General features: G+C 41.2%; 1 protein-coding gene across 2 annotated transcripts; it reads left to right on the top strand.

The window, feature by feature from the left end:
- Window positions 1–4,702: 4,702 nt before the first annotated feature.
- Window positions 4,703–22,664, top strand: mmd (monocyte to macrophage differentiation-associated). 2 transcript variants are annotated; one of them, XM_083780293.1, is made up of 7 exons: window positions 4,703–5,178; window positions 6,631–6,712; window positions 8,367–8,527; window positions 13,969–14,043; window positions 14,820–14,921; window positions 18,742–18,811; window positions 19,643–22,663. In XM_083780293.1, exons 1-7 carry the CDS (start codon window positions 5,150–5,152, stop codon window positions 19,850–19,852), a joined length of 729 nt encoding a protein of 242 aa, XP_083636419.1. In that variant the 5' UTR covers window positions 4,703–5,149; the 3' UTR covers window positions 19,853–22,663. The 2 variants fall into 2 exon arrangements, with proteins under 2 accessions (XP_083636419.1, XP_083636420.1); XM_083780294.1 differs by lacking the exon at window positions 4,703–5,178 and adding an exon at window positions 5,223–6,047 and having other exon boundaries at window positions 19,643–22,664.
- The last annotated feature ends 1,480 nt before the right edge of the window (window positions 22,665–24,144 follow it).

Raw genomic sequence — 24,144 nt, 5'->3', positions numbered from 1 at the left:
CATGTGCTTGCTCACTCACACTCGGTCACTACACTAGCATGGCGGTGTTATGGTGAAATTAGTGACCTGCCGACATATGTGACCATAATAAATAATAATAAAACTTTATTTATATAGCACCTTTCAAATTGCATTACAAAGTGCTTTACAACAACAACAAACCTGGTCTCCTTTGGACTTTAGCCGGCAAATTTGAGGGTTGAGAAAGTCTTTGGATGAGGATCTCAGGGAGCGGGTTGGGACATAGGGGGAGATAAGATCGGCGATGTAGGGTGGAGCGAGACCGGACCTGGCTTTGAATATGGTGAGAAGGAGTTTTAAGTTGATTCTGAAGGAGATTGGGAGCCAGTGCAGGGACGCTAGAACGGGGGTGATATGATCAAATTTCCTGGAGCCAGTTAGGAGGCGAGCAGGGGATCATGCCTATGTTCCCTCAGCCCTATGTTCCCTCAGCCCTATGTTCTCCCATTCCAAAACAGACCCTATGTTCCCTCAGCCCTATGTTCCCCCATTCCAAAACAGACCCTATGTTCCCTCAGCCCTGTTCCCTCAATCCGATAAGTGCAAGTGTAATAAATGTAATAGTGTAATAAGTATAATAGTGTAATAGTGTAATAAGTATAATAGTGTATAGTGTAATACAGACAGCATTCTTTTCCCAATGAAATTGGCTGACAGCTTGTCTCGTCTCGTCATAATAATAGGTTCATAATAATTACTCAAATTAATTAACTTATAATTATATCGGTCGGCCTCATGGTGGCGCTATAACAGCCCACTTTACGTTTTGGCTTATAACTCTTGAACCATATACCCTTTTGGGTGTTATTTTGTCCATAAAGTGATGCTATTCTTGTGTGATCCTCAACACAGGATTTGATATATCCAGACTAAAATTATTAATATAACCATGATAATAATAATAATAATAATAATAATAATAATAATAATAATAATAATAATAATGATAACCACCAATAACCATGATAATACAGCAGCTATCTGCACCCGGGGAAATCACTTTTCCAGCTTGTGAATGTGATGGACATTTCCATTAATATTTTATTTTTGCCACGGACATGCAAAACAAGTGATCAATGATATTACCAGAACACAAATGTATAGCCTATAGTACTAATTGACTCTTGACGTGTCATAGTGTCTACTCTATTCCACTGCGCTACACATTTTAAAATAAGTCATTTATCAAAACTTATTTTTGGGGAAAAGCCGACCTACAAGCTCACAACACATTACGGCATGTTGTGACCTTGTAGATCAGCAATTGTCCTTTCTTCTTAGCCTATAATTACATGCCCAAAATTGGGATTTCAGGGTTAAAGTAGCTACTGTATATAGTTACCCAACTTACCCAGAAAGACTGGGAAGTTATCCACTGTATACTGGTGGCCGTCCTGAGACAGGCATTATATGTGGCATAATACATGGTCCAAGTATATCCCATGTTTGGGATTTCAATAAATGGGTCTTATACAGTAAGTAGGCTACAGTTGCAGTCCGAGAAAGGGACACTTAGCTGCAAAGGTGAATGGGTGCGAAGTATACTTAATATTAGGTTATTGCAGATGGCCTTTCAGAGGACAGTGTTACTTGGGGACATGAGGAGACAGGAAGTTCTACAGGCTAAACTAGTTTTGTTTGTCAACGTAGCTTAAATAGTTGGTGTCAGTTCATTAAAGTGTGTACTCTAGGTTGATGAGACAACTATGCAATGGAAACATACCTGAGATTCAAAACAGATAATTAAGTACATGATGAGTGATTCAGGAAGAAATGTCAGGATTTAAAGGAATGTTTCACTGCTCACTGTTTCACTGTGTTGTTGTGGAGCATTTGCTATAACAAAGTAGATAGACTAGACCCCATGCAGTAGTGTCATTGCTGTAACTTGGTATCTGTAATGTGTTCTGTTGCTGCAGGGTGAACTACTGTATGGCTAGCATTATAGTATAATTGATGCCTTACAGCCCCCCCCCCGCCCCCCCCCCCTGTCTGTTTTGGAATGAGGGAACATAGGGCTGAGGGAACATATAGGGCTGAGGGAACATAGGCCTGAGGGAACATAGGGCTGAGGGAACTTGGGTACGGTCCCGCGAGCAGCAGCATTCTGTACTAGTTGGAGACAATGAATAGATTTTTTAGTGAGGCAGGTATACAGAGAGTTACAATATACTAAGCGTGAGAATATGAATGCATGAATTACTTTTATCAAGTCGGAGGTGGATAGAAATTATTTTATTTTGGCAATGTTTTCTTGTGGACCGTGGTTGAACTCTGATGATAAACAAAACACAATGACACCGCTATGCTGGAGTGAACAAATGTGAGTGAACGAGTGGCAATGGTTAAACTTTTGGAATGGAACGTTGCTCTTTTGATCTTCCTAGCCGTGTCTGACAACCTGGCCGTTGAATAGTTATCACAACAATGAGGAGAAGGCCATGCTTGCCACTGTTTTCAGCTTTTTGTCAACGCAGATGTCAAGGCAGGATTTTAGAGCACAGCACAGCAACGGCAGGTTTGAGCGATGTGCATGTCAATAAACACTGAGTGCACTGACATGATTATCCAAAGTGCTCTCATAGAACACTCTCTGTAGACATAGCGCCTCTTAGGCCACGGGACCCCCATAACTCAGGCACGTGCACACAGAGACATCAAAGAGGGCTTCAGCACCCAGCCCATTTAACCGTCTGTAAACAATTGCCCTCTCCAGACCATGAATGCAGCATTTACCATTTACTATGGTGAAAGAAATGTAAATGTGGATGCCCTGGAACCCCCTCAAGGACCCCTGGGGGTTTCCGGACCCTCGTTGAGACTATAAGTTGTAGATGAGCTATTTGTGTCTTTTGTGTCTTATTTGTCATACAACAAAGTACATACGTAAGGCTTTAACAAAAAGAGAACCGGTTACATTCCCTGAAACCGGTTCACTTTTGCTGACTTGTAATGTCTCCATTATGAATTGAGCAGTAGGTAGCATTCTAGAATCATGCATTCATACATTGATTGATTGATTGATTGATTGATTGATTGATTGACTGACTGGTGTTCCACCCTCCAGAGAGAAAGGAATCTATCCCTCCATTACTAATAATTAGTATATAAAGTGTCATATTGTCATAAGGTCCAGATACCATGGCATAGGCCTATGCCAGAGAGAAGGTTGCACTGTGCCATATGCCAGAGCGGGAGGGTTGCACTCAGATTTGTCTCTATTTCTGGGTCACAGTGACACACAGGGAGAAAAATCTTGCTCTTGTTTAATTAAACTACATTTCTGGCAGTAAATCTACAGGTTTTCCTTCACGAGAGGGCTCTAGTCTGAACTATCACTGCAAGCCTGTCACGTAGAGTATGTTTTGGTCTCAAAAGGCAGATCTTACTTCCTCCCACACATTTAACAGCATTTCATAAGTTTAACAATAGAGCTGTAGCCTATATATATTAGCTTATTGTACAGTTCTATCATCTGAGAATGAGCCATGATGAATTCCTGTTCTGTTCTTTAACTATATAGAAGTGTCTATTTGTACGTCTCTAAATGTTTTGATGAATTGAACATGGTGGACCCTGTTGTAAACAAGTGTAATGCTTAATTGGGTCGTCCACTCACAGTTAACAGTCTTTGTATTGAGTTTGTGCTTGAAATGTACTGTAATTCTGCAAACTGTTAATAAATATTTCAATCAATCAATCAATGAACAATGTTCAAATATTTTTACTTGAACGATGAATTATTCCACATTTTGGTGGCATAGGAGCGACATCAGACAGACAGACAGACATGGGCCGCTTAGGCTATTTTTTATTTTAAATAGATTTAGCAAAATTAGCAATAGGCTATACTTATGCTGCATGCACTAAAGGTTTTTCATTCGTTTTGCAATATTTCACATGGCTGCTTTGGTAGAATCCTACTCTTAATACTTACCGTAAGTAAAGAATAATAAGTCGTGTTCTGACTTCCACCTGTGTGACATTCAAACATTACACACACTATTGTTTTTAGACCAAAATGTGCAATACATTTTCCGGTCGTCACCGCCCACATCGATCCCTGATTGGCTTCTATGACTGTTTCGTCATTCACGTTTAACACACTCATTGGTTGAATGGTTGCCCGTCACGAACAGCACGGCATTTCTCCAGAAATGGATCTATGTTGCCATATCTGCTTATTATAAGCGACTATGTAGTTGTTTTCCTGCAGTTTTCTTTCTTTGTAAACGAATCCCTCAAGACAGATTTAGCAGCCAGAGCCAACAGAGTCGAGATATTCGTTTTTCTGTAAAGCCGTTTGTTAATAATTGCTAGTTGTGGTTTGCGGTTTTTTTGAGGGTTGTTTTGTGAAGTGTAGCATAGTTGCTCGTTTGTGCCCAATGTTCATTAAACCAGTGGTGCTGCCTCAAACATTTCCATGTCAGACCTCCAAATTAACATAGTATTTGTCCACGGACCCTCATCATAAAATATGTGTGTACTTAAACATTTTCAGAAATATTCCCCCCCGCCCCCTCAAGATTAGGTATTTAAAAACATTAGCCTACATAGCTGGGTTTGTTTTTGTAGACCGGTCTGCTTCGTCTCTCACAAAACCTGGCGACACTGAAAAACTTGATAAATGATGCGTGTGTCGTTCTGGTGTGCTGTGGATCATTCTTATCGAGCACGAGCAGCAGGGGGACCAACCTGAGCGACAAGGCCGGCGGTAGTGCGCTCCTCCTCGGCTTGCGAGGCGGGTATCGGATCGGTGTTTTGGTGGAAGCGGCCGGTGGTTGCCGTTACGTCCTCATGGATGTTGTGAACCGTATAATGTGGATTTAATAGAGATACTCGCGTCGCAGAAAGATGGTGTTTAGGAAGAGACTCAAAGCATTGTGCGCTGCTGTTGGCCGCTGCTAGGATTGTGTGCGCGCGTGCGTGTGTGCGCGCGATCTGTGTGTGGTGTGGGGTGTTTCAGACACTAGAGTGAAAGTGAAGCTGCTTTTTGTTGTTGCTGCTGCACCACCACCAGGCCTTTTATTCACCGATCTGATCCTCTTCTGATCAGCTGTTGCTTTTCGATATTTTTTGTTTTGTTTATTTATTTTAATATTATTATTTTCCAAACACGTTTTGAAAGATGAAGAGTGTTAACATCCGCTCCCAGAGGTGGGTGTTATTAGTTTAATTTAAAAGAAAGAAAACATTTACCTTCTGTCAGGTCATGATTATTATTGTAACTTCGACAGACAGTGTATAGATATCCATTTAGTTTAATACATTATAGCCTACAATCTAACTTAGTAATGGATAGGCATTGCATGAACACACGTTGCTCTGTCTATGGGAAATGAATGTTGTGTGATAAGGCTGTTTTAAAACTTTAAACTTTAAAAACCATTATCTGGTGTTTAATAGATTTTAGTGAATTCAACTGCATCAGAGCTGTTTGCACTGCAGTGCTAAATCCTATACTACTACTACACTACTAGGCCTACTTTAATTAATGCTAAGTTTAGTGTATAAATAATACCAAACCTCTAATGTTGTTAAATTCATCTTAAGAACTGTAGTAGCCGACTAGCCGTGCACATTTTGACCAAACGTTTATGAGAAATCTACAGTGGCATGCATGGTTGTCATGTAACCCCCCCCCCCCCCCTCAAACTACAGGAGTTTGTAGAATTATTAACTTTGTCATATTTATTGCATGTACAGTGCAGGTAATTGTTTTATGATATAGATATTTGGCAATAAATTATATTGAACTAATCAATTATTTAAACAATATTTTAATGGTTATCAGTCAATCAATCCCAATTTTGTGGTTATTAGTGAAAAGTTTCAACATAAAAAAACAATAGTGAAATAGCCAATCTAACACTCACTCACTCACTCACTCTCACACACACACTATAATGGAAAAAAATAATCAATGGAGTACATCACTGCTTTGTCATGGAAGTACCGTACTAACTACTAACCCTTGTGTCATACAAGAACCAAAAATAAACAAATCAGTCCCACGATTCTGTCAGGTATGTGTGTATCATTTATATGACATAGATTTACATTTGATAAACGTCTGTGTTTGGAGAAAATGTGTTTATTCTGTTACTCTTTGGATAAATGAATAATTTTTCACTGTCGGGTGATGCTTCATATCCATATATGAGTAAACTTGCGGAGCTGATTTCTTTATTTTTTTGGAACAAATATGACAAGATCTAAGATGGAATAGAAAAAACGGATAAGCGACATAGTGTACATCAGACTTGTATGTCAGGTTCTAGACATTACTCACTTTGCTGAAGTTTGCAGGCTCAACATGTTTGACATAACTAGAATGATGCAATTAGCAGTTGCAAGTGTAGTTGCCTCTTGCAAGTGGAGATGCTGATGGCATGCATCATAATAATGGAAAACCCCATAGATTATTATGGCATCAGCATGATGACATAATGTAAAACCCCATAGATCCACATGACTTCAGAACTCAGAAGTTACTCTAGAAACAGACAATAACAATGGTGCAGTTGCTCGGCCCACAACGACATTAATAGATTACAGCTTTCTTTCTTTAAGTTGGACAATTATGTGTTGTTTTTCATGTCTTTGCAGGTTTATGAACAGGCCTGCCTCTGCCAACTGCCGCTACCAGCCCACCTGCTATGAGCATGCTGCAAACTGCTACACTCACGCGGTTAGCAAACAATATATTACTGTCTGTCTATGAACTAATATAATACTAGGATCTCAACCTTGTCTGGAGGATCGGGCCTGCTTGAAGACCTCAAAAGCGTTGGCGGGCTGAGCTCGGCTGACCACTTCAGTCACTTTGCTCTGTGTTTACATAACAAAACAATGCAGTATATAATGTTGTGCCCATTCTTTTCCCTCTATACCAGCAGTCATCAGTCACTGGAGTAGTGTGGTGGTGTTTACCTGCAGAAACATACTTGCTTTCTGGCTGTATTTAGGTATTAGTTTGTTTTAGTAAACCGGGTCGTTTTTGGGCAGCCAAAACAAAAGGTGAAAATGCAAGAGGACAAAGTGTTTCTGCAGCTAAAGGGCACCACACTCTGTTTGAGTACCACAGACGAAAAACAGTCCAAATTGCATTCTGACCCCTCCACAAAAAGGCCTCGTTGTCCTGAACCCTTATCTATCATTTATACATTATGGATCAATAGTGTGGACTTAGACTGTTTTTCGTCTGTGGCATTGGCCAGTGGTTCCCAAATGTTTTCATGTCAAGGACCCCCAAATTGACACTAATCAGCCCGCGGACCCCCATTTGAAGAGATATGCCTGGGACCCCCATAAGAGAAGATTTTTGCGGCTCTAGCAGCCAGTGATTCTCCACCCGTTTAATTTCAGGGACCCCCAGTTTGACATGAATTAGGCTACGGACCCCCATGTAATGGCATTTCTCTCTCTGAGACCCCAATTTATATTTTAAAATCAATGTTAATTTAACTCTGAGGTTATTATTAAAGATACTCTCTTGTACCGAGCAAATGTATGCGGGTGTATTCCTTCCAACTCAGAGTGTACAAATGGAACAAAATTGTCCCATTAGGTTCCATTTGTACACGCATGAGTTACAGACCCATAAGGGTCCATTTACTCCATTTGGTTCAAAACTATCATTTAGCTGGGGAGCCCCTGGAACTCCCTCAAGGAGTGTCCCTGGACCCCACTTTGAGAACCACTGCTGTAAGCGACACAACTGCAGCTATTAAAATTAACGATGGGTGTTGTTAGATTTAGGTGTTGTGCGCGGGCATGGACCAGTGACACACCCATGGCTCTGGACACGCAACGCCTACATCTAAGTAACACCACACATTATTAAATTAATTATCTGTTGTGTTGCATACTAGCTAGCCTGCCATGTTTTTTGTTTTTTTTTCAACCCATTAAGACCTGATGCCTGATGCTCAAACCTTTTTTTTTCTTTTTAATGTTAAGGACACCCAAAATATTATGTATTTGGCTGTCTGAAAATGTTTTGTGCTAGCAACCCCCCACAGAAGAGACAGGTTGCATTACAAATTTCGAAGCATATTGAAATATTGAAGTGCTGCCACAGCGCAAATGTAAACACAACCTATCGAGACTACAACTCGAAATTATTATGGAGATATCAAATGTTTGTCTCGCTGCTTCCGGGTTCATCGTTTCTGCTTGAGAGATCCCAGATCCAGGCAGGAGGAGGGAACTGGTGAACTCAATACTGCCGCAATCTGGCAAAGTCAGGTTAGCCAATAGTTGCTCCGGGGATGAATTGAATCTTGACCATCAGATGAGACATGACCTTTGACAACGTGTGTTTTTGTGCATCATGCACGTAGGTCCTCATCGCGCCGGCCATCGTGGGGATGTCACTGCTCCACCGACTGTCTGACGACGCCTGGGAGAGGATGACGGCGTGGGTGTACGGCACAGGCCTGTGTGCCCTCTTCATTGTATCCACCGTGTTCCATGTGGTCACCTGGAAGAAGAGCCACATGAGGTGCGTGCGAGGATGCAGTTATTTTGAGATGACTGCCAAAAATGTGCTGTGAGCTTGTAGATAGGCTATTTCCACTACATATATATATTATATATATATATATATCACCCATTCTTGAGATAAGGGACAAAACTTTTTTCAAACTAGATCTTTTTTTTTTTTAAGATACATTCAAATCAAATAGATGTATTTGTAGACACAGGTCTCAACTACCAATCTTGAGAAGGAACAGGTTTTTCGCATAACATTTCTTTCTAAAATGGGACATTTATGCACTTAATACCTGATTCTTGTCAACTCCGTCAGACACACTAAAATCCCTTTTAATTGAATTTGATAATTTCAACAATGATATAAAGTCCTCAGTTATCTTATAATGGCTTTCAGTAATCAAGTTAAGTAATACAATTCTTTTAATATTGTTTTGTTCCAATATCACACTATTATGAAATATCCAATTTCTCAAATCCGTCATTTCAACCTTTATTTTCAATATTATAACATGAAAACCATGTAAAAAAACAAAAAAAACATCATTACGTATCATTTCAGTTGGTGTTTCAATACATAAGCACAAAAGATTTAACATCGAATTTTCTATTTCTTTGGAAATTAACAAAAACATCACGGGACGAACGTCTGACGGAGTTGACGAACATCTGACGGAGTTGACAAGTTTAACTGATTTAGGTTCTAGACCACCTAGGATCTTGATTCTGGTGACTAATCCCACATTTTCAAGGATGAGGAATACAGTGGTACTATTTATATTGGCCCTGTGACCATGGCAGCCATTTTCAAAATGGCCGCCACCTGCTGTTATTTTACAATAACTCAAGTTCTACACCACCTAGGATCTTGATTCTGGTGACTAATCATACATTTTCAAGGATGTGGGATACATTGGTACTATTTAGATTTGTCCTGTGACCATGGTAGACATTTTTCAAAATGGCCGCCAACTTTCTGTTATTTCCCAATAACTCAAGTTCTACACCACCTAGGATCTTGATTCTGGTGACTAATCCTACATTTTCAAGGAGGAGGAATACAGTTGTACTATTTAGATTTATCCTGTGACAATGGCAGCCATTTTCAAAAATGGTGGACCTGCTATTATTTTACCAATTTAGTCAGGGAATATTATCAGAATAATGTTAAATCTGTGAATACATTTCTTACCAAGAATTTTTTCACCAATGTGTTTGTAAAGGTGTCTACTAACATATCCCACATTGGTTTCTATTGAACATTTTTGACAGCTGCTGAAAGTTGGGTACCATACCAAGTGGCTATGGCCAAACTAGGGAGTCTATGGTCAAACTAGGGGTCAAACCCCTTGGGCTAAATTCAGCCATATATCCACTTGCCCAAATGTGCTGACCTCATTTTGTGATGACGGCTATGGCCGTTTTCAGCCCAAGGAGTGTTCTTCGTGCATAGCTAATGTTTGGAATGCATTCAGAATCATGAAAACTCCCTAGTTTGACATGTCACATGCTACTTAAAGCATAATGAACATTTTGCCGTATATAGGTTGTTGATGGTACCCCAACTTTCAGCAGCTGTCAAAAGTTCCTCTAGGGTGGTTGAATATAAAGCAATGTGGGATATGTTAGTAGACACCCTTCCAAACACATTGGTGAAGAAAATTCTTGATAAGGAATGTATTACCAGATTGTATTAATATCCCCTGACTAACTCATCTTCTAGACCACCTAGACCCGACTTCACCAACAGAGACCCGATTGACAACTAAACAACAAGTTTGGACAGCCCCACCAATTAGTGTTACGGAAAATAGCAAGTGTCTACCCTAGGCCCAGAGGGAGACACAGAACTTAGATACGGCTCACATGTTGCACGACTCCTCAACAAGCTGCCACCAGAGATGAGAGCTGAATTCTGCCGCACAATGCTCTGCGGCCCAGGAGCAACCAACACCATGTTGGAGTTCTCTGAGTGGTTGAAGCACGAGTCCTAGCCATATAGCCTGTGCAAAGGCAAACACCTTGAAGACCTGCTTGAGGTGAGCAGTGAACAGTGAGCGAAAGACTGAAGACAGAAGATCTGCCTTCAGGACTATCAGGCAGGATGTGCAGACACTGAAGGCATCAGTGTCGTTCTGTGTCCCCAGCATATCAACCAAAGCAATGTTACCAAATCAAAGGAGCCTTCACCTCAAGTCACCTGGGGCTGGGTGAGAAATCGTATCCTGTATCTAGCCTCACAACTAAATACAGACACTTGGCCAGACTGCCATTTGAAAGGGTTAAACCCTTCATCCTGATTGGGGAAGACCACCCCACCTAATCACACCAACCGAACAAGTGAGGTTGGGGCCTCCAGGTGGGCCAGCAGCCATCTGCACAAGACTGGGCTGGACCCTGCAGGAAAGCAATCTCCAGCCAAGACAATGTAAGTTGACTATAACAGAGCCCCAGAACACAGAGGTCATGAGAAGGATGGAGAAACACTGGCAGGAGGCCACCAAGATCAACGCCACACTGCAGTGGCCAGTGAAGTCAAACTGTGCCTCTGTACCTGAAAGGGACAAGTCAAAGGCCAGAAAGCCCACCTCATTTTAATGTCCTGTCAGTAACAACTCAACCTGCACCTGAAATAAGCCCTGACCCCTCCCAGAGAAAGTTCATCCTTGAAAATGTAATGATTAGTCACCAGAATCAAGATCCTTGGTGGTCTAAAACTTGAGTTATTGGTAAAATAACAGCAGGTTGGTGGTCATTTTGAAAAACAATGGCTGCCATGGTCACAGGACAAATCTAAATAGTACCACTGTATTCCTCATCTTTTAAAATGTATTATTAGTCGCCAGAATCAAGATCCTAGGTGGTCTAAAACTTGAGTTATTGTAAAATAACAGCAGGTGGCGGCCATTTTGAAAAACAATGGCTGCCATAGTCACAGGACAAATCTAAATAGTACCAATGTATCCCACATCCTTGAAAATGTATGAATAGTCACCAGAATCAAGATCCTAGATGGTGTAGAACTTGAGTTATTGTAAAATAACAGCAGGTGGCGGCCATTTTGAAATATGGCTGCCATGGTCACAGGGAAAATCTAAATTGTACCACTGTATCCCTCATCCTTGAAAATGTAGTCTTAGTCACCAGAATCAAGATCCTAGGTGGTGTAGAACTTGAGTTATTGTAAAATAACATCAGGTGGCGGCAATTTTGGAAAATGGCTGCCATGGTCACCACGAGACAAATCTGTGATGGCCCTATAGCCAAAAATGTTCCTTAAGGCATGCTCTAACTGTGTGCCAAATTAGAATACGTCCCATTATTCAAAAACTATAACTTTATTGTTTTAGGAACACTTTTGTCAACTCCGTCAGATACATGTCAACTCCGTCAGACACAAAACCTGACGGAGTTGACGTCTGACGGAGTTGACAAAATGTCATTTGTTTTCCTCTTAACCCTCTGTAGTACAATGTAGCCATTTTGTTTTTGCTTCATTTGTTAGCTAAACCTAACCCTAAACTTTTATAATAAACATTATTTTGGAATTCTTAACAAAGATCATAATAATGTCCTGACGGAGTTGACATGTAAAAGCTGTGACCACCCTGATATCAACATTGTTTGTTTAAAATATCAAACAATTGAATGCTTGTCAGACCAGGTGCTCCACTGTTGCAACAAATACAAACAGGACTTGGAAAAGGAGTCTTCAGGCTAAATCTGTCGACAATATTTTCTGATTAATTTAAGACTTTTAAAAAACCTGACGGAGTTGACGGGAGACGTGGGACACACATTTGATATGAGATATTTAATGGAAAATATAAATTAAAATTATTGTGTATATTGTTTGCTATGTTGTTGACAATCTACTTTAATTTAGTATGTATATTTATGTGATTGTGACAGTATTAGACACTTTTTTAGCAGTTTGAAATTATGACCACTTGCTGGGGACAGGCTAAATACAGGCGTTTTTGGGTACAGTGCCTGCTTTTAACTAATTCAGATGGCATATGAAAACAATTATAATGAAATGAATGGCATAATAATACACAACTGTATTATATTTAACTTTGCAAGTGCTTTTATTTTTATTAAATTAATTTATTTTTAACAATAATAAGGCTCTTATGTGTGGGACATGTTTTTTCCACTTTTGTCCCTCATCTCAAGAATGAGTGATATATATTATTATTATATTAAAGAATATTTTTTCCAATCTGCCCAGTACAATTGCTGTTGACGAACCCTAAAATAAATGTATTTTTATATACATGTCCCAATGTGGCAATACCACAGCCCATTCAGGCTTGAGGCCGATTCTACGAATGCCTTCTAAATAAAATCAGTAGTTCTCTTTTATTGCCAAGGACCCCCAAATTGATAGATTTTTCCAGGGAACACCGATAGCAGATATACGAGCTCTGATCTGCTGTCACTATTATTTCTTATTTTGTATTGATCGTTGATCAATACAATCAATCGTTGATCGTCATGGAAAATGTCATGATCACAAAACAAATCATTAAAAAAGCAGGCGGACCTTTACTGTACACGATTACATCACCAGTTCATTGAAATTGCATTTCAGCCACGCCACTGTTGCACGAGGTTCCTTATTTCCCTTATTGCTCATGTCTGTTAGGCGGCAAACCATGCAATTGGAACAGCAATGTCCGTGTTAACCTATGTGAGAGAGAGAGAGAGAGAGAGAATGAACAATGAGAACAATGCCATGCGTTACACAGAATGCACAGTGTCTGTGTGTCTTTTCAACAGGGTGAGAGGAAACGATTTCACTAAAATAATCTCTCCAATCTCTTTTGCTTCCCGTTGGACCAGTTGTCCAATCTGATCAGGCATGGAGCCAGTTGACAAAGTCATTTTGTCCCAGGCCATTAGTGTTTGAACATAATCCCATATGACTGACCGAAAATCATTTTTGGATAGTCAGTTCTCAACCACTTAAACCCTCTATTCTTAGTCAAATGGACCTGCTTTGCAACTGTACTTGGACCAGCAGTTATTTTTGTCTATACCAAAGCTCTTCAACAAAAATAGACTATCTACAAGCTCACAGCGAGTTGCAACATGACCCGTTGTTGATTTGTAATACATTTTATAACCTTTTAAATGTATACATGAAATTCTTTTGAAAAACTTAAAATTTCTGGGTTTTGTCATTTTGAAAACCTAAAAAAATGAGGGGGAAAAATGGAACAAACAAAAAAATTGGCAGTTACTCGTGACCCATAAAAATGGGCCCAGCGACCCCAAGAATGGGTCCCGACCCACTGTTTGGGAACAGTGCTTTAAATTGATGGCATCACAGCAGACACTGGCTGACTTGTTAGTGTGGGTCTTGTGACGGGGACAGTGTCACTCTGCATATCGGTGACATCAAGTGAATTCTATTTCAGGAAGGGGTGTGTGTGTGTTTTGCAGGTCTGTAGAGCACTGCTGCCACATGTGTGACAGAGTGGTCATCTATATCTTCATCGCTGCCTCCTACACGCCATGGTAAGACCCCCAGAGCCAGAATTCCTAAACGTATTATGTGTGTACCGTAACAGTGCTCACCACATGCCCCCATAGGGTTTAAGTGATTTTAAAGCAGACATTTTAATGTCAAGGACCCCCAAAATGTATATCAAAAGGGCCTGTGTGATGCCAACGTGGTGGGCATCACTGATCCTGGTGGGTTGGTCCCTTAGAGTATATATTAATAGAGACGGCACCCGAGTTCTCCTCCCATCCACTTGCATTAAGTTGCTCAAAAGCGCATGAGGCAATTAAACTCCTCCTCCCGGGTAGGAACAGAGTGCATTCTGGGATGGATTGGGCCCAAACACATGAACGTGCTGCCGTTGACTATCATTGCACGCGTTCACGTATGAAACGGCGTTCACGTGTCATCATGAACGTGCGCAATGATAGTCAACGGACCAGCGTGTTCATGTGTTTGGGCCAGTGCTGCAATACCAAATTCGGCCACTGTCCATTTCACCTCAGGGTTTCCTCCGGGTGCCGTCTCTATTAATATATACTCTAAGCTTGGTCCCCAAGACAAAGAAACAGACCTGAGGTGTACATGGCTTTCTCAGTTGCAGCCCCACTCCCTTTGAAACTCACTCCCAGCTCACAGCAAAGCTGCGGCTGCCCCCACCCTTTGCCTCATTCAGAATCGCCCCCAGAACCCACCTCTTCTTCAGACTTTCATCCCCCCACCTTGCACTTGTAGATCAGCTCTTTTTGGCTAGGATAATAGTGCTGATGTTTTGGTGTTTGTTTCTCAGGCTGAATCTACGTGAGCTGGGTCCTCTGGCTTCCAACATGCGCTGGTTTGTGTGGCTGATGGCTGCTGCCGGCACCCTTTACGTTTTCAACTATCATGAAAAGTGAGTGAAGCATGACACAACCTCCACTGTGTGGTATATAGCAGGGGTCTTCAACAGGGGGTCCGAGACTGCTAGGGGTCCTCAAGTGTTACCACAGGGGGGCTGCCAAATCAACAACATGAATTCACACAACACTGATGACAGTGCTATCATACGAAGCTATCTATGAAACATATGACACAAGTTTCTGTGCCGGGGGCAGGGTTCATTAATTCAAAATGAATAAATCAATAAAGGGTTGAAATCTTATTTGAAATGACCAAACCTGCCTACCGATGATAACAGTTCACAGCCCTCCTCTGAGGTACAGGCCAAATGGAGAGAAACGGTGCCATCGTATAATGAGCATTAGTGTGTGTACCGATTATATGAAGATGTGGTCCTTTAATGTCAGCGGTTCTGCCTTTAGCATCACGACTGTCAACAACATATGGCGTGTTGTGCAGTACAGCACCAATCATAGAGATTACCACATGTCCTTCAGGCATGCTTATTCAGTTGGCAACGAGCAGCATTTAGAGAAACGCATGGATTAAATGACTCCGTATCGCCAATATGACGCATTTGAGTCATTTGGATTCTGCCAACGCTGCTGCTCTGCGCACTGAAGTCGAGCCCTACACTAATAGTGGATATTTTATCTGGTCAAACTAACAACAAGAACACATTCAGAAGCATCTCCCATGAACCCTAGAAGATATTTGTTCAAAGCAAAAAGTTAGTCTCAATCTGTTATTTCTTCAACTGGTTGGCTCTGTGTAGAACAGTGAGAAAATAGGTTTAGAACAATAATATCAAAACATAAACATGTATTGTGCTAATAGGTTCTTGTTCCACAAATCGCAGATCGGGGCTTGGCCTAACAAAATATGTTCAGTCATGAGATTATTTTGCTGTTGCTGTAGTCCCTGTAAACGTCTATTGCTTAGTGGTCCGTGCAGATTAAATCGAAGTGCCTGAAGGACATTTCTGTGAGTGTTGCTAATCCCTACGTATGACCGCCAAGGAACTGTTTAGCCCGTACACCCGCTAAGGAACTACTAAACTATTACAAGTTGGAGGTTTTGCTTGCATTATCTTGTAATCTTGGAGTAAAATACCAAACATTTTTAATAATACATTTGATGATTAACGGGGTGACCAAGTGCACACACCACATGGGTGCAAAAAGTCCCCCGTTTATTTTACCTGCCGGCCGGCCGGCCCTTATATTCTGCAGTATACTCTCTTTATAATGGTCTTATTATACTCTCTATCCACAAGTAAAGGCTTAAAATAATTCCCCCAAATTAATGTCAAAGTCCTCATTTTATATAATTGGTAATACGTGGTCTGATGGGTGGACTGAAAGTGTTTATTTTTTATAGATATATATTGTTTTCACATACACGTATACTTGTTCATATCAATGTTATATTGTCATTAAAATCTTATTGTTTTGCCAATTAAACGGGCCCACTTCATAACATCACAGCCCACAGGTTGAGAATCGCTGCTTTACTAGTTAAAACGTGTGAAAGTCCAGCAAGTTCACTAAATCCTCCACCTGCTCCCTCAGTTTGCACCGTAAGCAGCAGTGCTAATCTCAGTTATCACACACGCTAACTTGTGACCTTTGCCACCCAGCAAAATCCTCTGTCAATTCATCCATTTGAACACCTGAGTCTACCAATGCAACCACATTGGTTCCATTTGTATACTTTCTGATATATATTCAATTACAACCGTTAAGCGTTAATTGGTTCTATTCTTCCATACTAATCATTGCTATACATTTATGTTCAATAATTGGTCTTGATTGATTGAATAGTTTATTGAACATAAATGTAAAAACGGCAACAGAGTACAGCACCATAATAAAGTCCTTGCAGTCTTGTACACTGAATCACTGCTCCCAGGAAACTTTTATTGAAGTGGTACAACGTTTCGACCCTTACGGGTCTTCGTCAGGTATGAGTACAAAACACAAGTAGGCGTGTTATCTACAACAGCATATGGGCAGGTCAACAAGGAACAAGCCGTTTTGCAATGAAGGAGATTAAGATGATACACCCACCGAATCTGTAAGGATAGGGCTGCAGGCATATAAGAGCATGACAAGCAGAGGACTCAATTATAGTGGCACTAAGGCCAAGTCTTTAAAACCCAATTTAGAATTGGAAGTAGAGGCCTGGGCCGTGGCTCAGCGGTCCAGGCACCTTGGCCGGTAGTCAGAGTCTGGCAGTGTGCCACGGGTTCGACTCACGATCCCGACGGCTTTTACTGCATGTCACTCCCCCATCTCCTGTCAGCCTACTGTCTGTCCCTCTATAAGAAATATGAAATAAAGGCGAAAGCCACAAAAACAAACATTTGAAGGAAAGTAGAGGGTGAGGTGGTACAGGGCTTATCCAACATACCATAGGACCGACATGCGGAAACAACGATCGGATTAAAGTTGGCGAACATGCGTTAAGGTTGGCGACCGGATTATGGTTGGCCAACATGCGTTAAGGTTGGCAAACATGCGTTAAGGTTGGCGACCAGATTATGGTTGGCCAACATGCGTTAAGGTTGGCGACCGGATTATGGTTGGCCAACATGCGTTAAGGTTGGCAAACATGCGTTAAGGTTGGCGACCAGATTATGGTTGGCCAACATGCGTTAAGGTTGGCAAACATGCGTTAAGGTTGGCGACCAGATTATGGTTGGCCAACATGCGTTAAGGTTGGCAAACATGCGTTAAGGTTGGCGACCAGATTATGGTTGGCAAACATGCGTTAAGGTTGGCGACCGGATTATGGTTGGCAAACATGTGTTAAGGTTGGCAAACATGCGTTAAGGTTGGCGACCGGATTATGGTTGGCCAACATGCGTTAAGGTTGGCAAACATGCGTTGAGGTTGGCGACCAGATTATGGTTGGCGAACATGCGTTAAGGTTGTCGAACATGAGCTGCTCCAAGCTTGCGGTTAAGGTTAGGTTAGGGTTTTTTGATCACCTTTGTTGCAATGCTTTCACCTGTCAGCTTGTTGTCGAGAATACAGCCCAAATATGTAATCTCTTCTTTGCTGTCATCAACTTTAACCTTGAAGTAATTTACTTTGACCTTACTGAGGGAATGTTTGGAACCGAAAAGAATATTGTTTTACCGAGATGTAGAGTGAGTTTGTTATCGGTTAGCCAAGTACGGATTTTGGTGAGTTCGGAAGTGAGAGCCTCCTTGACTTGCATTTTGTTCTCGCCCGAGATCAGGAGTGCTGATTTGTCCGCAAGCAAGAACAATTTGCAGTCATAGGCAGCATTAATGTTGTTAATGTAAAGGAGAAACAGTAATGGCCCAAGTATACTTTCTTGGGGAACCCCACAGTTCACGAGGACATGGTTCCATTGATGTCAACCACTTTTTCTCTTACCTCCAGGTAGGATTTCATCCAGTTTATTGATGTGTTATCAAAACCGATCGCTTCTGCTCTTGAGTGAAGCAGAAAAGATATGTTGAGTTTGTTGATACAACTTTATCCAATCAAGAGAGGGAACTCATACAGGATACAGGATGAACAAGGGGAAGTGATGAAACAAAGACATGAGCAGACATTGAAACTGGAACAGAACAGAATGTATTTTCTGTTGTTTATTAGGTGGCACTCATTGTGTTGAGGTGCGCATGTCTGGTTTGAGACCATCTTGGATGCTAAAGAGCTGGAGAGACGGGAGCAAACACCATTATATAGAGCTTTAACTATTTTGTATCTGTGAAAATAGTATGTGTGCAAAACTACTGGAAAAGGTGAACTATGAAATGTGTTTGAATGTGACAATTGCCCTTTCCCCCCTCCCAGGTATAAACTTGTTGAACTGGCCTTCTACTTGGCAATGGGGTTTCTCCCTGCATCGGTAGTGACATCGATGGTAATGTTTAATTTTTTTACCCTAGCAGCCACAGTTAGGACATGACATGTAAACACCTGTTGCTTCCCCTTCTCTTGGATTCCGGTTGGAATTTAACCCATTTAGACCTGAGGCCCATTCTACAAATGCCTTCTAAGCCAGAAGTTCTCAAACCCAGAATGATATGTATTTGTTTTGTAAATTGTTTTGTGCCAGGGACCCCCAGAAGAAAAGAGTTACGTTAAACAATTCAAAATTATTCGAAAAGTTTCAAACACTGTCAAGAGTCAAAGATGCTTTCCTGGTTTAATGGGTAAAAATAATAATAATTAAAAAGTGGCAATATCACAATGTAGACATACTACAATGTTCAAGTATCTCTGCTTCCACCTTGTGGATTTCCCATGAATGGCAGACCCTTATATTAAATTCTTATTGTGTCTTTACTGCATTATATAACACACTTCTAACTTAAGGCAATATACTCTTGAAAATCTCTCCTTGTGCTAAATTTGGCCACATTTGTGATGACGGCTATGGCAGTTTTTAGCCAAACGGCAAAACTAATGCTTGCAATGGATTCCCCTCGTTTGACCCGTCACATGCTACTTAAAGCATAATGAAACTTTTAAGATTTTGCCATATATTGGTTGTTAATGGTACCCCATCTTATTATGCTAATTATGAAAATTCCCCAACATATGCAAGTTGGCATCCCGCAGTCTAAATGCTGGGGACCCATACTCAACATTTCTAACATAAAGCTTTAGGGTACTCGATGTCTGGGTTTACAATGGGGCTCCTTAGGCTGGCAAGTAGACTATGACCTAACGCTCATGTTTCGTTGTGCAGAGCAACACGGAGGGCTTCCTGGAGCTGGCGTGTGGCGGACTTATCTACTGCCTTGGCGTTCTGTTCTTCAAGTCGGACGGTGTCATCCCCTTCGCCCACGCCATATGGCACGTGTTCGTGGCGCTGGCGGCAGCCGTGCATTACTACGCCATCTGGAAATACCTCTACAGGAACCCTGGCGTTGGCAACGACATCCCCGTGGACTCCTGACCCGCCCCCGGTGCCCGCCCACCCTACACTCCAGTGGTTCTCTAAAAATGCTGTCGATAGACACATTGGTGACTACAAATTCACGCCCACAAATGAGACAGCCCCCCTCCGCCCCCGCGCACACACTTCTGGTCCGTTAGAACAGTGTACTGCAGCTATCAATGCAATCCCTATGAGAGGTATCATAAAATACCGTAATTTCACTGGTTTATTTACTGAAGCTGTAGCGCATAATTCTTTTGTTCTAATAAAGTCTCCCATTTGTTTGATTTGTCCCTGCCATCTCAATATACAATCCACAATGTGCAAAAATATACTCCGCAAGTGTGTCAAATGTGCGACCATCGGAAATCTAAAGTTAAAGTGGCCGCATGGGATATACGTCAGTCACATTCCTTGAGGTTTTCAATACCCAGATACAAATTTGTGTTTAGTTTTATAGGCAAACGGCATCTTGCAAGACTAATTATCAATACGAACCTGGAGAATTCACTGGGTTGTTGAAAATGTCGGGATATGTCACTCCTCCATTTGGTTGGATTATTTCCAACTACATAAAGCCAAGTTAATACAAAGGTAAACACGCACGTTTTAATTTATCATGTACCGTCGAAGCGGTATGTAGAACATTTTTATATAAGCCTCATAACATGACATGTTCAAATAGACATGAACAAAGTCAGTCGGGAGCGGAATGTATTGAGAATTGCCCTCTTCAAAGTGGGCGCTCATAAAGACAGTGTACTGTCTGTCTCCCGTCTGCTCTGTTAATATTATGGGTAACCCATTCAATTGGTAAATTAAATGTGAAACATCCTCTATTGAGAAAACAAGAAGATATGTTGACAAAGACACTTCATACATTTGGAAACATTTTTATTCAAATTGATATAGTCTTCAGTTAATTTTGTATTTTAAAAGTATAGGCTTAACTCTAGTGGAATTTCAATGGGCTTCTATGGGCTGGCCTGCAGTACACCGTTCTAACGGACCAGAAGAGATGGCGCTGTCTCAATTGTGGGTGTGAGTGAACAAATGGAATCAAATGGACCCTTAAAAGTCTGTAACTCTGAGTGTACAAATGGAACCAAAATGGACCTTTACAGGTCTGTAACGAGTGTACAAATGGTCCATTTGGTTCGATTTGTACACTCAATTATGGGGTTTCAGCGGCCTAAGGTGCCGTGTCCACAGAAAAGCATTTCACGAATGGAGCAGCATGTTGGATATCACGTCCGTAGTGCTCACATCAACGAACGATCCATAGTGAGTTTGTAAAGGACTGAGTCGGACACAGCCTGAGCCTTTTATTTTTCTTCAAAATGTATTTTTCTTCTTTTTTTGTTTGTTTGAAGCACAGACTTTATTCTTTTTGGATTCTCACCTCAGCCCACCTGGCATTTAGTGTGTGGATTTGTGTAATTCTTTGTGTGTTATTTTTTGTTTGTTTGTTTGAAGCGCCCCCCAAAACGATGCTGGGAAGCGGAGCACACCCATAGACTAAGCACACCAAGCGTGTCTTTACCATAGACATGCATGACAAGAGACAGGCAAAAATAAAAATAATTCGTTTTCTGTGGACATGGCCCTCAGTACATACCTAACCTCCTTTTTAATTAAAGGGTCCCTAAACAAATAAAAAGTTTGAAAACCACTGATCTACTTGGCAGCCCCCCCACTGCCCAACACTTCGAACACCTTTGAATGTTTACGGGGAAAAAAGACTACACATTGTTTACCTTTTCTTTTTTAAACGTGACGGGCGTCAGGCGTCTTTCTTTCTGACCACCTCCTCCTCGATGAACCCCCAATCTGCATGAAAAAATAGGAAAGATAACTTTCAAAGCTCTTTTGTATACAAACGTTTATTTCTTCCCAATCTGAACCAAAAGGAAGAAAAAACTCCTTTAAAAAAATGTACCTATAACCACATTATTGTTGTTTGTATCCTCTGCACGGAGTGCACGCTGATCATGGACATTTTGTGCAGTGTTTGATATTGGTATTTCTTTTTTTATATTGGTCGAGGTCACATTCCACTTTTATGTACATTTGTGGTGATTTGTTTTTGTCTTTCACCCTCTTCTTCGGTCACAGCTGCATCCCTTCTCTTTATTCTTACCGGTATGTGTATAAAATTAATGGTCTGAACAATGGGGTTGTCAGATGCTACAGTAGACTTTCAGTTGGATGTAGGGCTGGGCGATATGGACAAAATCAAATATATTTTTGGACCAAATACCTACATTGATGTTGTGCAATATCAACTTCCCTTTTAATGTGTCAAAAATGCTGAAGAATGGCAAAAATCTACAAGCTCACAACATGTCACATCTATGCTATTTTCACAATTTGACCATTTTTGAGATGATAATAAAGTGATTAACGCCAGGAAAAGACAACACTTTTGCCACAATATTACGATATACACAATGCCAGATGATATCTAGACTCTTATCACCATTTTGATGTCATTGTCATATCAATAATATTGCCGAGGTGTAGTTGGACACTGGCAAAAATCATTTTTCTTGTGAGCATAACTTTTCCCTTTGGGCTAGTGAGGTAGTTTTTGTACAATGGGATGTTAATGTCATACTGTGTACCTTTCAAATAAACTAAAGAGTTACTTGCTATAATCTTTCACTGGTAGATTTTTTACAATAAACTATTCCACATAAATATGACAACTTATCTAAACACCTCAGACATTAGCGCTGGAAATGTATTTCTCTTTTTTAGTTTGTTAATACTTACTGTTTCTGAAAATGCTAGACACCCTTGGTGCCCAGGACCCCACAGAATTCCAAACTGGATTCTGGGAATTGCGGTTCTTAACAGTCGACAGAGCTACAGTACCATGTTGTCAAATAATAATAATAAAAATAAAACTTATTTGTATAGCACCTTTCATGACATGGAATGCAGCTCAAAGTGCTTTACAGAGCAATGGAGAAAAGAAGAAAAAGTAAAGCAATGCATAAAACATTAAAACTAGAAAAAGTGCCCTTCTGGGCACAGGTCTCCACCAGGTTATCCACAGATCCGTGCAGTTAGAGGTAAAAACACTTTTCGGCCAGTTATAGCGCCACCTTGAGGCTGAGTTGAAATTGTTCATGTGGCATTTCGTCCTCGGCCTAGTGGGAATGTGGGTGCACAATTTCACGGAAATCACGCGATGTGTTCATGATTTGTAGCATTTTGTTTGAAACTGAGCACTCCTGTGAAATTTGGAAGCCAATCTTAACCAATCAGGATGGAGTCTGATAAATCTGAAAGACCCGTTTCGTTGAATGGCTCTAGAGAGACTGTGTACCAATTTGCGTGATGTTTGGACAAAATCTGTAGGTGTACTGTGCAAAAACTTGTTTTGCACAAAGCGGCCTCCTGGTGGCGCTATAACAGGCCGTTCTGGAAAGTTTGGGGCAGAGGTTCATCGTTGGCATCCAGGGAGTGTGTGTGCAAAATTTGGCATCGACCGGGTTGTTTTGCACAAAGCGGCCTCCTGGTGGCGCTATAACAGGCCGTTCTGGAAAGTTTGGGGCAGAGGTTCATCGTTGGCATCCAGGGAGTGTGTGTGCAAAATTTGGCATCGACCGGGTTGTTTTGCACAAAGCGGCCTCCTGGTGGCGCTATAACAGGCCGTTCTGGAAAGTTTGGGGCAGAGGTTCATCGTTGGCATCCAGGGAGTGTGTGTGCAAAATATGGCATCGACCGGGTTAACGGTGGCCGAGATTAGCTGTTCACGGACACACGGACGGACACACGGACGGACACACAAACGGACGGACGGAGTGCAAAACATACTCTCCCCACATGCCTTCGGCCTGGTGGAGACAATAATAGCAGTAATGCAATACAGTGAGGACATGAATAACAAGGAATTTAAAAGATCAATTAAAAGCAAGAGTGTAGAAGTAGGTCTTTAGCTGTGCTGTAAAAATGTCTGTCGAAGGTACAGTGGGAGTTTGTTCCACGCCGTTGGCTTGTAGAAGCAGAAAGCTGCTAAACTGTGTTTTTTTAGTTGACATTTTTTAAGCACAGCGAGCAAGCCAGCAGTGGAAGGCCTGAGGCAGCGGTTTGGGACATATTTAGGCAGGAAGGAAGGTGCCGGTGCGAGACCATTGAGAGCTTTATCAACAAGTAAAATAAATGTTAAATCAATCCTAAAAACAACTGGAAGCCAATGCAGTGAAGCTAAAACTGGAGTAATATGTTCTCTCATCTTAGTTTTAGTTAAAACTCTGGCTGCATTAAGTGTCACCAAATAGACTATTCAAATGGCTGTTACA

Source organism: Protomyctophum parallelum, assembly GCF_964188405.1.
Source record: "Protomyctophum parallelum genome assembly, chromosome: 13".
Taxonomy (NCBI): Eukaryota; Metazoa; Chordata; class Actinopteri; order Myctophiformes; family Myctophidae; genus Protomyctophum; species Protomyctophum parallelum.
This window is presented reverse-complemented; position numbering and strand designations above follow the sequence as displayed.